This window comes from Dendroctonus ponderosae, unplaced genomic scaffold, assembly GCF_020466585.1.
Source record: "Dendroctonus ponderosae isolate FM_Combo_2020 unplaced genomic scaffold, Dpon_F_20191213v2 Dpon_F_20191213_1, whole genome shotgun sequence".
In the NCBI taxonomy this organism is placed as follows: domain Eukaryota; kingdom Metazoa; phylum Arthropoda; class Insecta; order Coleoptera; family Curculionidae; genus Dendroctonus; species Dendroctonus ponderosae.
In genome coordinates, this window is record NW_026017110.1 from 12640458 (window position 1) to 12653516 (window position 13059).

Below are 13059 nucleotides of genomic sequence, written 5' to 3' on the forward strand. Positions count from 1 at the left end.
CAAAAATATTTTTAAAATGTGCACCCGATAGGCGTCTGTGGATTCATCAAATAATACTTTGCAAAAAACAAACGGGCTAGCCGCGAACGTCCGTGTCGTATAGCGTGAATAACCCTGTATATGTTGTTTTCAGACAGCAAAACTTGTACAATTATTTTGTTGTGTAAGAAGTCCCTTGCCGGCAAACGCATGAAAAGAACTAAATAAACACTCCCTGTTACCACAATATTATTTGTACAATGCCACAAAGCGTCCCATCAACCCTTTGTGCCTGTTTGTTGTGGAGGAAAATATTTATATAAATACCACCCTTTGACAATTTACGGCACGAGCGATGGTGGTCTTTGAAATTAAAAGTCAAAACTTTGATTGATTAATCAAGAAGCAAAAGCGCAGAACGGAAGCATAGTGATTAGTGGGGTGCGCCAGCAAAATACAAATAGTGACATTGTAAATGAATAACTCAATAATTAATTGCACTGCTACTCAATTATCAATGTTCAAACACTTAATTTAGTTATGCAATATGATGTTATCTGGGATAACATTATATTTATCATATTAAATAGCCGCTTTTCGTCGATTATCCTAAAGATGATGTAAAAGACTTAACGTTCTAAAGCTTTAATTATGTTTAGATAGACGCCTGAAGGAGTTTCACCGTCTAAAAGGCAATTGAAGAGAAAATTTAAGTCCTCGAAATAAATGAAAATGCAACACAAAATGATTAGTAGTAGGATGGTATTGATTCCGGCCACCCGGGACGCATGACATTTGCAGCCCTCTACCTGTCTTTTCTACTTCTAAAATGTTCATAAAATAACTCAATTCAATAGCTTAATAGCCCGAAAGAATGTAGGTACAGAAAGCCAAAAGAGTATATAATTCTAGCTCTGAATTGCTTGAACATTAACATGTCTACATTAGGAAACCCATATGGAGCCTAAAGACATTAGAGTCGTCAAAATTATTGTTAGCTTAGTTTGCCTCTGTAACATCACGTTGAATTTCGCTGCATATTGTCTTCATTGGCCAAATGGGCAGTTTAATACTACATAATAATCGAGTAATGAATTTAGTTATATTTTTGTAACGACAAGTTGTAATCTCGGTTGATATCGCGCCCCAACAGCATTTTTGTTTAAATTAACTTGCACTAACTAATAGTACAATGTAAAATACTCGTTTTCACAACAATAGCAAGATGTAAAAAACGCAATCCCAAAAATGTTATTTTCAATTAAGTAAAATAAACTTACTAAATAGTTAAAAGGAGTTTTACTTTTTATCTAAAATGTGAAATTATAAATATTTTTGAAATATTTATCTATTATTCAATCATTTCAAACAAATCAAAACAATCAAATCATGTGAAGAATAGTGTCCGGGAAAAATAACTAACATGTTTGTCTTCAACTCGAAAAAAATAAATTTATTCAAGACAAGTATCGTTTTATTCAAGACAAGGTCCGTCTTTGAGAGCTTACACTAGAAGTATCTCCCAAACCAAAAATGCTAACTCACTCAAAATATCTGCACCCGGTACCGCTTCCAGTTATACCGGAAGCTGCTTATTTTAAATGGAACACTCTCCAAATTGTTAAATTTTTGGATTTTATGTCGGATGTTTAGGTCACTTTGTTAAATGAACTGGGCACAAAATTCCAACCGTTGTGGAATAATAACAATTTTCAAAAAATTGGCATTAATGAAAATAACTCGTTCCGCCTATTTAGGTCAATCAATTTGAATATAACTTTAGCCTGTGATGCTTACTTATGCAAATCACTTATTTTCTCTCACTGAAGTCAACCCTAATTAAATCATGAGAATACTTGACACCTATTTTGCTTAAGCAGCTTTGAAAGAATATTATGAATAATTGTGTTAACAGAAAATAGTCGAAGTAGGTCATACACAATGTTAAAAAAGCAACTCCCACAATATGGTCACTTATGCCGACTATTATTTTAAAATAAGACGTAGTATCGTTTCTGCTATGATCAGCATGATTTAACTTTAAAAGGAGCCACAGCAGAAACGAGCATTTAGTCATTAGATGTTTGGCCAGAATTCATAAGAATTGAGTCTTAGATAGACGGTCTAAGAGTCACGTCATAGTTAAGGTTCGGTTACAAGGAAAATCTGCATTGTTAGTATCTATTAATTTGGAAATAAATTGCTTTTTAAAACAAAACTCAAATTAAATAATAAAATTCTACCCACCACTGTTTGTTAATACACCCTTCCTAAATCCAAATGAGTTTTATTTATCATTTTGCTTCTAGCTGTGTTGTGAAGTTGTGAAATCTACAATTAACAATTTCTTCAAAAATATCTGCTAACATTTATTTGGGATACACTAATAGAGGAGGAGACATTAATATAGCAGAGCCCTGTTTGAAACAAGCACCTTATTATTTGTTTCAAAAAATTCAAACAATTTCTGCTATCTTAAAATAATGCAGGCAATTTTTCGTCAAATTAATTTAATTAATGAGAAATGAAATAAATGAAGGGAGACGAAACGACAAAGTTTTTGAAAAGAATTACGAATATTCCGGCAGCAGTGTCTTTTTTACAATTTTTGTAACATTTATTACCTCTATACTCGCTGTATTTGGTAAAGAAGGAGAATTTGTGTCATCTTTTGTGCGACCCTTTCGTTGGTAGTTGCTTTTATTTTATCAAGGATATTCATTCCAATACTAGTAAAGTGATAATTAAATTGATTAGCTATACATTTCTTAAACGTTTTAATTGCATCGCCATGCTTTTATAATCCGAAATTTTGCATTATATTTGTTACGTATATATAACATAAGTACCGCCAAAGATTTTACCTAATTTTACAGTATTTTTTGACATAGCTCATAATATTTTTTCACATTACATATTAAATTGTGCAAGACTTTCTGGAAAGTCTGATATAAGTTTCTGAATATTCTTATCGCCGCCCCATTATTTCTAATTTTTATTCTTATTACATGGCAAAACCAGTCTTTTACATCCGCTTATATTTTTTAAATAGTCATTATACCAGATTTACCAATAATGATATATGATGATAAATCTTGATACATAAGCTATTCATATAACAGAAGCTCCACCCTGCAGCTGAAATAATCAGGGGAACAACAATGGAAAATATTGATTTGGGGTGGATTTTCAAGGGAGGTCTTGTCCGATTGGCCATGGGGTGTGTTTTATCGTTCGAGAGGTGCTATGACCCTGAATCTACCCTTATCACCGATTTTGATCTCAGTTTGCTTTGGCAGGTTTAAGAGTGTAGTGAAATTGAGTGTGAAATAGACATTTCACACATATTATTTACTTCTGAGGAGTGCAATTAAAAAGGTAAAATAAGAATTACGTACGTTCCATCAGGACGTTTACTGTTTAATAAAATACGCATGAAATTAGCAGCTATTGGAAATACCCAAACTAATTAAAGATTAATTGATGAGTAATTGATGCCTTCGGGTTGATAATTTTGAAAGAATTTGACTTAATGAACTTGCGATTATTTGCCAAATATTACCAATTCAAAGAAATGCGCTTGTTATTTCAATAAAAGCGTATGCGTAGCCTATTAATTGGAAATATATTTGATATGAAAAATACTTTTATTTGCAAAGTCGAAAGACCTATATAAAAATATTGCAATTACTTGATAATGTGATGAGTAATGCTATAATTCGTTTTACGACTTTTAATAGATTTAAAACCATAAAAAAATATATTTTCCCGGTTATCAAATTTTACAAATTGAAATAGCAATCATTAAAGGGGGTTTCGACACATAGTTGTTTGCATTCATTATACTAACTATTGAAAATAAATGAATGGTAAATTCCAATTTGACACATCTACTTTGCCTTTAAAATCCGAAACATTTAATATACTTTACATATCACTTTTGTCCTCATATTTTTGTTTCTTAAATTACTAAATCGGGCTTTCTAAGTCAGAGGCTATCAGAAGGTAATTGAATACATTTATTTAAAGTATAAGCTTGCTTGACAATTTTATTTCGTGTATTAAAAACATAACAATTTTTTTAATACATACTGAGAGTTTTTGTTCATCCAATACGACTAACAATTAAAATTTACAACACAGTTAACAAGTGTTCCGGAAGATGTCATACATATCTATATTTGAAAATTTAAGATTGAAAGTAAGGATAAAATCAGTGCAGTGTATTATCACCACTTAATTAAGTAGTATTCCAAGTTTCCTGTTATTTCTGAAAGCTTCTCCTGCAACGTAATGTTTTTACAGAAATTTAAAACTTTTTATCACAAATATAGATCTATGTATCTATCAATCTATGTGAACAACTTTTTCTTACATTCCAACCAGACGAAAAATTTATAGCTATAAAAAATGTGGTCTACCACTTGAAAAGTGATTAGGCAAAAGAATCTTGTGCAAATTTCTAGGCCAGTTCCATCTAGTACCAGAAAAGTGCATACGTTTAATATTTTTGAGTTATACGGAAAGAAAATAAATGTGGATTTGCTATAAAGTCCTGAGACTTTTTGCATGTTATCCACTTGTATCTTCAAAATTACCTACAACCGAAAATATTGGAATTACCGATGCATATAAAAAAGGGCTGAAAACTCTTGCATTTACTGCATATGCATATTTTGTTACATTTATCCTTAAATCATAACGTTATAATTGTCATAAATAAATAACAGCAGTCTGCCTATTTAGTTCCGTGTTGGTTTGACAATCGAACGAGTTTCGACCATCCAAAAATATTGAATTATCAGCGAATCCGTGCCTCTGAATTATTCGAATATTGTTTGTAATAGGGTATACAAATTATTTAGCATTTTCATCTGCTTCACAATTGGGTCCATTCTAGTCTGAGTTTTCCTTTTTCCATCTCCCGTTACTATTATATTGTCTGTTTCTATTTATTTTCTTCATTACCTTTTTTTAACAGAGTTATACAGAATAGGATTTTCGAATTGCGCCCATAATTGGATTACATTTATCTTATGCTATTTTTTCCTGCCACTATTTGCCAGATTTACTTCCGGTATTTTATTTCGCAGTTTGTATGATTTTGTCATTTCTATTTCTCTCTATGCAATGCAACTTTCAATTGTCTGAACTTTTATTCCAATTATTACCAAATACAGGTAAACTTTACCCAATCTTAATTAAATCAATCACAGAGCTTCTTGTCTCTTTTATATGTAATACCACTTTTCTGTTTTCATTTTCTACTAATTGTCTTTTTATTGTCTACTTTTTGCTCCTTTAGTGCTTTAGCGTTTTAAGCAGCGATCTTTAAAACGTGTATGTGTTCTTTATTGCTGTTGCTAACTCTTGTTTCACTAACTCTGCGATCCAAACACAATTATTATTGTTTTCATAAAATTATGCTTGTTATTAATAAAATTATTTTTGTTCATTCTGCCTGGCCAACGCCGACTTTTTTATTTGCTATCCTATACATACTTTCTGTTGAACTTTAAAGGTTTCACTTTAGTTTCCGAAACTTCAAATTGTTTTCTTTTATCTTCTACATTTAAAGTAAATTTGAAAAAATTGAACACAACTCCGTTCTAAAAGAAATAAAAATATGTTATTAGAGTACGAGAATAAGTCTGTTACTTTCGCGAATATGCCAAGCATTTATAGGATACAATATAGATAGCTAAGTCTAAATGATTAAATAATTGAATACCGCGAAATTTCCCACCGATACGACCGTGTCATTGTAATCAGATTATAATTTTTGTCATGATTGATAGGGTTGTAATTCGGGGGTGTTAACTTGACACACGTGCCCTTCGAATCCCTTGCATCGATAATATTGCACTCATGGGACCTCCAGGTCCCCATGCAATTCAAGGAAAGTGGCCTTATATTTTTCGATTTGGACTGTTTTGTAAATTATTCAGGCTAGTATCGGTTTCGATGTCAAGTTTTATGAAAATATTGCAAATTTCATAGTGAATAAATCATTATTTCTCAGGCATACTTTTGCCAGTTGCAACTACAGAAGTGAGTTTTTGTGCATTAACGCCCTGCTTATGGAGAGTTAGAAGTTAGAAAGGACTTTGAGATTATAAGCCGACTACTTCTTCTGACTACCGCTATTATTTTGAACCAGAAATATTGCACTAAAGTTTAGCTAATTTTCTTTAATATTACATACAAACACAGTTTATGTAATGTTTCGTATATACGGGTTACTTGACAGAAAAAATCAAATGTACGTATGTTCTATTTGAGCAAAAAATATTTATAGTTATCATAAGATGCAGATCGTCAAAGCCGATAAAAATTTTCCAAAACTTTTCAGTTTCCATTGTTGTACATCACTGGCTTGGGACCACAAAATTTACACATAATAAATATGTCGATTTAGGCAACAAATAGATGTAGAGACAAAATTGCAACTTGCGAAAAAATGATTGGCTATTAAAAAAGTACTTCATTTGGATTGGTAAAGTTTAGTGAACATAATTATTGGTTTTGATAATTTTAATCAGTTTTTTTGAAATATGCGCGTAGCATTGTTCGAACCAACATGATTTTTATTAACAGTCGTATAATTTCACCTGCCTGAACTCTTCTCTGAGCCAAATATTAACAACCCTAAAACAAATTTTGTTATGTTTTCTTTAATATAAATTGTCAGTGCACATCAATTGTGTGTATCAAATTAGAATATCCCCAGCAAATATTTCATTCAATCTCCCCAAATGCAATACTACCTATAAAAAATAAAAGCACAGTATTTATTTGATGCATGTAAGTATTCTTTAATACTTCTTAGCTTTTTGGCCAATTATAACGTCGAAACGTCACCTCTTTTCCTACTCGTAATTCAACTGCTTTTTTCCTTCAAATAATGTCGAAATAACGGTTCTATTTAAAATACATAGTTGTTTTCTTCACGGCAATAGTTTTTACTATTGCCGTATAAAATTAACTCATTGTTTCATAATTATATCATGATCATATCATAAATAATCACTTTTATCAATGACATAATAAACGTTTTTGTCTAGTTATAACTCCTTGTCTCATATAAGAGCTTTAATCATATCTTATATAAAAATATTGACCTATCATTCAGGTGTCCTCTTCCTATCCTATTTTCTAAAACGTCGACAACAATTTCAGAACAGGAAGAACGATTTTGACTAGCATTCTATATTTTTGTTCATTACAATGTCTTTAATTTTCAGGTCAAAATTAAGATCATCGAGGGCTGGTACTCTCCTTCCAACTCCTGCGACAATGACATGATGAACAACATTGAAAACAGGGAAGTTTTGCAGGCGATTACTTCTTGTACTAACGTGGTGCCCAAGAGAAAGTAAGTTCAATGTTTGTGTTATATATTTTTTTAATATGCAACCAACTATCATATTCTATAGAAATTACTAAAATGAATCAATTAAAGTGTAAGTAATCAGCTATAGGCGTTTCAACCGACAGTTTCGTTTGCATCTGAAGCTATATATGAATATGGCTAGAATCCCAGCTATTAACAGCTATACCTGCATAACAGCAGCCACGAATCTAGCTAGTTTACTATTTTTTGCTTATAATAAGTTCTGATAACCTCGGACTGGTGCAAAATCCAAAAAAATCTTGCCACGATTTGGATCTACTTCTTCTTCTTGAAGTACCTTTTTCATTCAATGAAGATCGGCAATAATGCTGGCAAATTCGTCTCTGTCTTGGGCTCGTCTTAGCAGAGAGCTTGAATCATGTCCAATCCCTTATGTTTCTGAGTCAAGAGCACTGTCTACGTCCAGAACCACGTTTTTCTCAAACTTGCCTCCATAATCAGTTGCAGGAATATGTACTTGTCCTGTGTTATGACATGGTAAAGGTAAGCAGTCTATTGCTTTTTTATGGCCTCGAGAATTATTCGGTCCTTCTTCATTCTATGTTGGACCTTTTGATTGGTGGTATGATCGGTCCATGGAATGCGCAGCATTCTGCGATACACCCGCATCCGAAATGCTTCCAGCTTTTTAATACTGCTGACTTTTAGCGTCCAGGCTTCGACTCCATATATTAGCGTGGAATTTCAACATTCATTTTTCATAACTAAAAAGAATTCAACAATTTTTGCGGATTGTCAAAGTAACGAATCGACCCAAAATTCTTAGAATTATTGCTTATTTGGTTATCAAGCGCCCAACAAATTTGTTCACATAATTGGTTTGCTCAAAATATGTCTAATCTACACCCAGATCGCTACAAGACGTACAGAATAGTTAATAGTCTAAAAGTGTAATTTCCTATCTAACTAGACCAACCTAAAAGTATTTACGCGTTATAGTCCATATCAGTGGAGTTACAGATAAAATAATTGCAAATTTAACTGAACAGGATACACAGGGTGCATTTATTACTTGTGTCTTGCATAAGTTAATGACCTCATTCCGAAAATATATAATAGAATGAGTTTAATAGTTTCCAAGCAATATTGCTCGTTTATTTTTACCGATAACACGAAAAACAAAACACAAATTTGTTGTTTGGGATTGGAAACTTTTCAGAATTAGTGTTGTAAAACCCCGTCGATCTGAGGATGTTATGCTTGAGATTGTGTGTGATGCGTCTTACGCTTACAACTCATCAGAAAATAGTTATTCTGGTATTGAACTGGGAGTAGGAAATGAACTAATATTTTATTGTAATTCTACGACAGATAGCCTTATTAATCGAAGCTCATTAATGAAAGCTTGAATTCGAGGAAATATGTGAAGTAAAATAGTAAAATGTGGCTTCATCAACACTTAAGAATTGTTGTTTCCTACTTCTTAGTTTAAAACTAATGTTGTCGACGAAGACAATTATAAACGTTTATGATCCCTGTATAGGATCACGATTGATTAACTAGCGACTCTATTTTCAGGGCATATCAAGGGCTTTTTAAGTCTTTGAAGTCTAAAAAGTTTTGAAATGCGTTATAGAGTCAAATTATATCATAAATCGAAAGATTGACAATTTTACTCTAACGCGAGTTTATGTTGATGCGATCTCAAAATTCGTATTTACCTGAAATATTGAGAGTTTTTACGACACTGGAAACATGTTTTCATATGGGATATTACTTTTATTGAGTTTTGTTTGACACACTATTATAAAGGGTGTATCTGAACAGATGATAGAAAATGAAATTGGTGAACTTTGAGCCAAATAGAGCCTGCGCTTACATTTCTTCTGTAGAGAATTTTATCCTTATCTGACTGTAACTCTTTAAAATTTAACCTTTAAATTACAATTTTGTGCTGAATTTGCCTCACCATCATCCTTTTCATTTTTTCTATCTATTCATCCACACTGTATATAAAAAGATTTAATTTACTTCCCTTTCTTTCATTGAATCTTGCAAGCATTCCACACATGATGTTATCTGTCCAATGAAAAATTAAACGCGTGTGTTATTATTCGCGTAATTATTAGATACATACTTAGCGCAATAGCTATAATAATAGTTTATTAATTACAGAGAGAAAACTGGTGATATGGCTATGCTAACTAGAGAAGAACGAAGACGTCGCCGTCGAGCGACTCAGAAATACCGCACTGCTCATGCTACAAGAGAAAGGATACGTGTAGAAGCATTCAATGTAGCCTTTGCAGAACTCAGAAAACTCTTGCCAACTTTACCGCCCGATAAGAAACTATCTAAAATTGAAATTCTGAGACTAGCTATTTGTTATATTGCATATTTGAATCACGTCCTGAAATCGTAAGACAATACTATAATAACTGTTTTGTCCACGGTTGAATTGATCAGCTAAAATTTTCATCTGGTTTCTGTTTGTCGAATATTTTTTATAATTATTATTCGGTTTGCGAACTGGAAATCACCAGATCATACGAAATATTAATAATAATATGTTATAATACTGTGGTTATTATTGGCTATCATAAAAGTGGCATCATAAGATTGGCAGATCACCTGAGGGCATGATTGCTATAAGATCCGAGTGTACTTTATCCACGACTGATTCAAGACAACTGGGGACTTAACTTGGGAGGTTTCAATTTTAGATTCATAAATGTTTTCGTTCAAACAGTTTTATCTGTGTCGTAAGCACTACTCGTCGTTTTGACTATGTGAGAAAATTAAATAAAGTAATCTTGAGACACACATTGGAAATATAGTTTCGTTGAAACAAAACTCCGAAACTTGTTGCTATTCTTTTATAAAATAAAATGAATTCAAGATATTTTAACATGAAATTTAAAAAAATGAATCGTTAAAGTGTTAAACTAGCTCTGTACTTTTAGTTTCAACTTTAACAAACCTGATTTTGTACATTTATTTTTATTGTATTGTTTAAATAGATTGGTTTCTAAATATATTTATGTTACAGGTATTGTACTTTATTATCCCTCTTTCGCAATGTTCCAACAATTGAAGGCAGTAAGTATTTTATGGATACTTAAAAAATGTATTGTCAAACGAGTTATTCAATATAAGTAGTTTATTATTTAGATTATTTCGCGTGTGGCAAAATGATTTCAATTTAAATTTGAGTAAACAGTAAAATCTATTTTTGCAGAAAAATTACATGTTTTACATGCTTTGTAGTTGCTTCGCTTAACAACATTTTCTGTCTTTTACTGTCAAGTTCTCCTTATATTTTAAATGTATATCAAAAGAATTTAATTTTGCAAAAAAATATATAACGGTGAGAATTATTAAGGAGACTAAGGGAGAACTGGAGAACTGGAGAACAGATACCGAATTGAATACGAACTGGGCGCATCTACTTGAAGAAAAATTTCCTTGGAAAAAAGATAATAGCTTGAGGAAAAAGAACGGATTTTAGAACTCACGCATTTGATCTGATTTTATCGGTTGTGAAACTGTGGTTCTGTTTTCGAATTTATGATTCCGAGCCTTCTGACATTGTGAATTTTTTTCGGAGATCCTACATCATTTCTTCGGAGTTTAATGATAAGCTGGTGATGTTTCTGCAAGTGGAAATGATCTGCTCGTTGAAATTGGGGAGATTCGTGAATCTCAAGTCCCGTCTTATCTGCGAAGAATGAGACCGACGGGTACTGCAGGACCGGACAATAACTCACAGTTTTAGTTGAGGGATTATGCTATTTTATTTGCACTTTGCATTTGCATTTTAGTTGACGAAAATATTAATTAATGCTTGTCTCAGCTCGGATGCGTCGCCTAAAAACCATGGCATTCGGCTAAGAGTTTTTCGGTATTTACGAAGGGCCCATAGAATGTATTACAGAATTATATATCGGTGTAGTTATTTGTAATTTATCCTATTTTCCTATATCCTTTGAACTAAGGAACAGATTGTCCGTAAGTCAACATGGTTTTCTTAGGGGCAGATCCACAGTTACCAACTTATTTTCCAATTCTCAATTCATTTAAAACGCATTTAATGATAGATCTCAATATACATAAATATATTTTTGTATGTATAAAATTATTACGTACATACTACTTATCAGCTATATGGCTGACATGCACTTTATCGATGTCCTTGTAACTGGAAAATGCAACTTATCTAGATGTTTTTATGCAAAAAACTCTATAGGCACTTGATAACTTATTATTGATTATCCCTTGGAGTATCATCTCGCGAACAGCTTACTTTTATGAGAAACTTGTTGAAAAAAAAGTTGAGACTTAATTGTCCTGAAAGGAAACAACTTTTGAAGATATTTTGTTTCATAACCCTTCAAAATGAGAAAATTGTATCAATAATAAAAATATATTTAACTATATTATGGAACAACTTTACTGTTAGACGATTTCATAGCTTTTTACTTGTTACCACACTTCTTTTGATTTCCTTGTATTTGAATCTTGCAGTTCACTAAAGAAGTTAAAATTCAGAATTATATTTAAGCTGATATAATTAACGGCACTGTGAGTATCGTCAAAATGCGTATCTGAGGATGATCCAACTAAAAAGTACACAAGAATTGCAAATGAGCTTATGAGGAAATCAAAAAAGCTATACACAACATTATGAAGATACCAGCTGTACCTTTCTCATATTAGTCATATTCAACGTGTTCAAACACTACAGCCTGAATATTTCCTCGGTCTTTTAAATGGTTTTTACAACAGCACAAACATGACACACATTTTTTTTTTGAAATTATTCCTACTCACAAAGCCATATTTACCTGAAGTGGTCAATTTCAAAAATGAGCAAGAGTGGCGTCTTATTAATCTTGCAATCAAGAATATTCGGAGAAACAGTTTTCAACAACTATAACAACCATAACAGTTTGAAAAGCAGAATATTTCTGTCGTCTTTTCAACAAAATGATTTATCTGTTCATTTACAAGACTTTTCCTTAAAGATTAGCCGACACATGTAGCTACTACAGGATGGGGAAAATCTACTTTAAAAGTTGTCTAGGAAACAAGTGCACATGGAATTTATGATCATTTATTCAATAGTCCATTAACTAATAGAAATTATGCAATTTTGTAATATAGAGATCTGACAAATAAACAGTTTTTACGTATTTTCAACAGCTCTTTTATTCTTTGGAGCCCCACAACCAAAACCGAAAAACAAACAAGTTTATGTTAATAAGTAGATAACAAGGGTAAGGTCAACCCCTTAGCATTAAGGGATAAATGCCAACGTTTGACAATAATACAAAATACCATAAATAATAAGGGTTTAACATTTTCAAATAATCGGATATTTAAGAAAAAAGCTATTTTAAAAAATTAATTTTTAAAATCTAACTATCGTCCTGTACATCCGTTATTATTGAATTTTTGGAAGGTTTTTGAAGTGTTTTAGAAACTTCTCACACTAATTTCCGCTGTAGAACTTGTTCTTTATATTGGCTGCACCATTTTCATACGCCCTTTATAACAACATCGATTTAGAAATAACCCAGTATAGATAAACGCCAACCTATATTTTACATACTGATAGGATTAGCATTTAGCTGCGCCCTGTATATTGCTTCATCTGAAACATTTAAGTGCATTAGAATATTGAAAACGTTTCAAATACCTGAAATCAAGCGCGGTGTTATTTATTT

At 32.0% G+C, this 13059-nt stretch overlaps 1 protein-coding gene across 1 annotated transcript; it reads left to right on the top strand.

The window, feature by feature from the left end:
* Positions 1–7093: 7093 nt before the first annotated feature.
* Positions 7094–10383, top strand: LOC109535799 (helix-loop-helix protein 1). Its single transcript, XM_019901806.2, has 2 exons — positions 7094–7354; positions 9509–10383. Exons 1-2 carry the CDS (start codon positions 7281–7283, stop codon positions 9753–9755), a joined length of 321 nt encoding a protein of 106 aa, XP_019757365.1. The 5' UTR covers positions 7094–7280; the 3' UTR covers positions 9756–10383.
* The last annotated feature ends 2676 nt before the right edge of the window (positions 10384–13059 follow it).

Coding starts and splice junctions, on each gene's coding strand:
- LOC109535799 (XM_019901806.2), top strand. CDS start 7,281: ATGATGAACAACATTGAAAACAGGGAAGTTTTGCAGGCGATTACTTCT. Junction 7,355..9,508: donor AACGTGGTGCCCAAGAGAAA/GTAAGTTCAATG, acceptor TATTAATTACAG/AGAGAAAACTGGTGATATGG.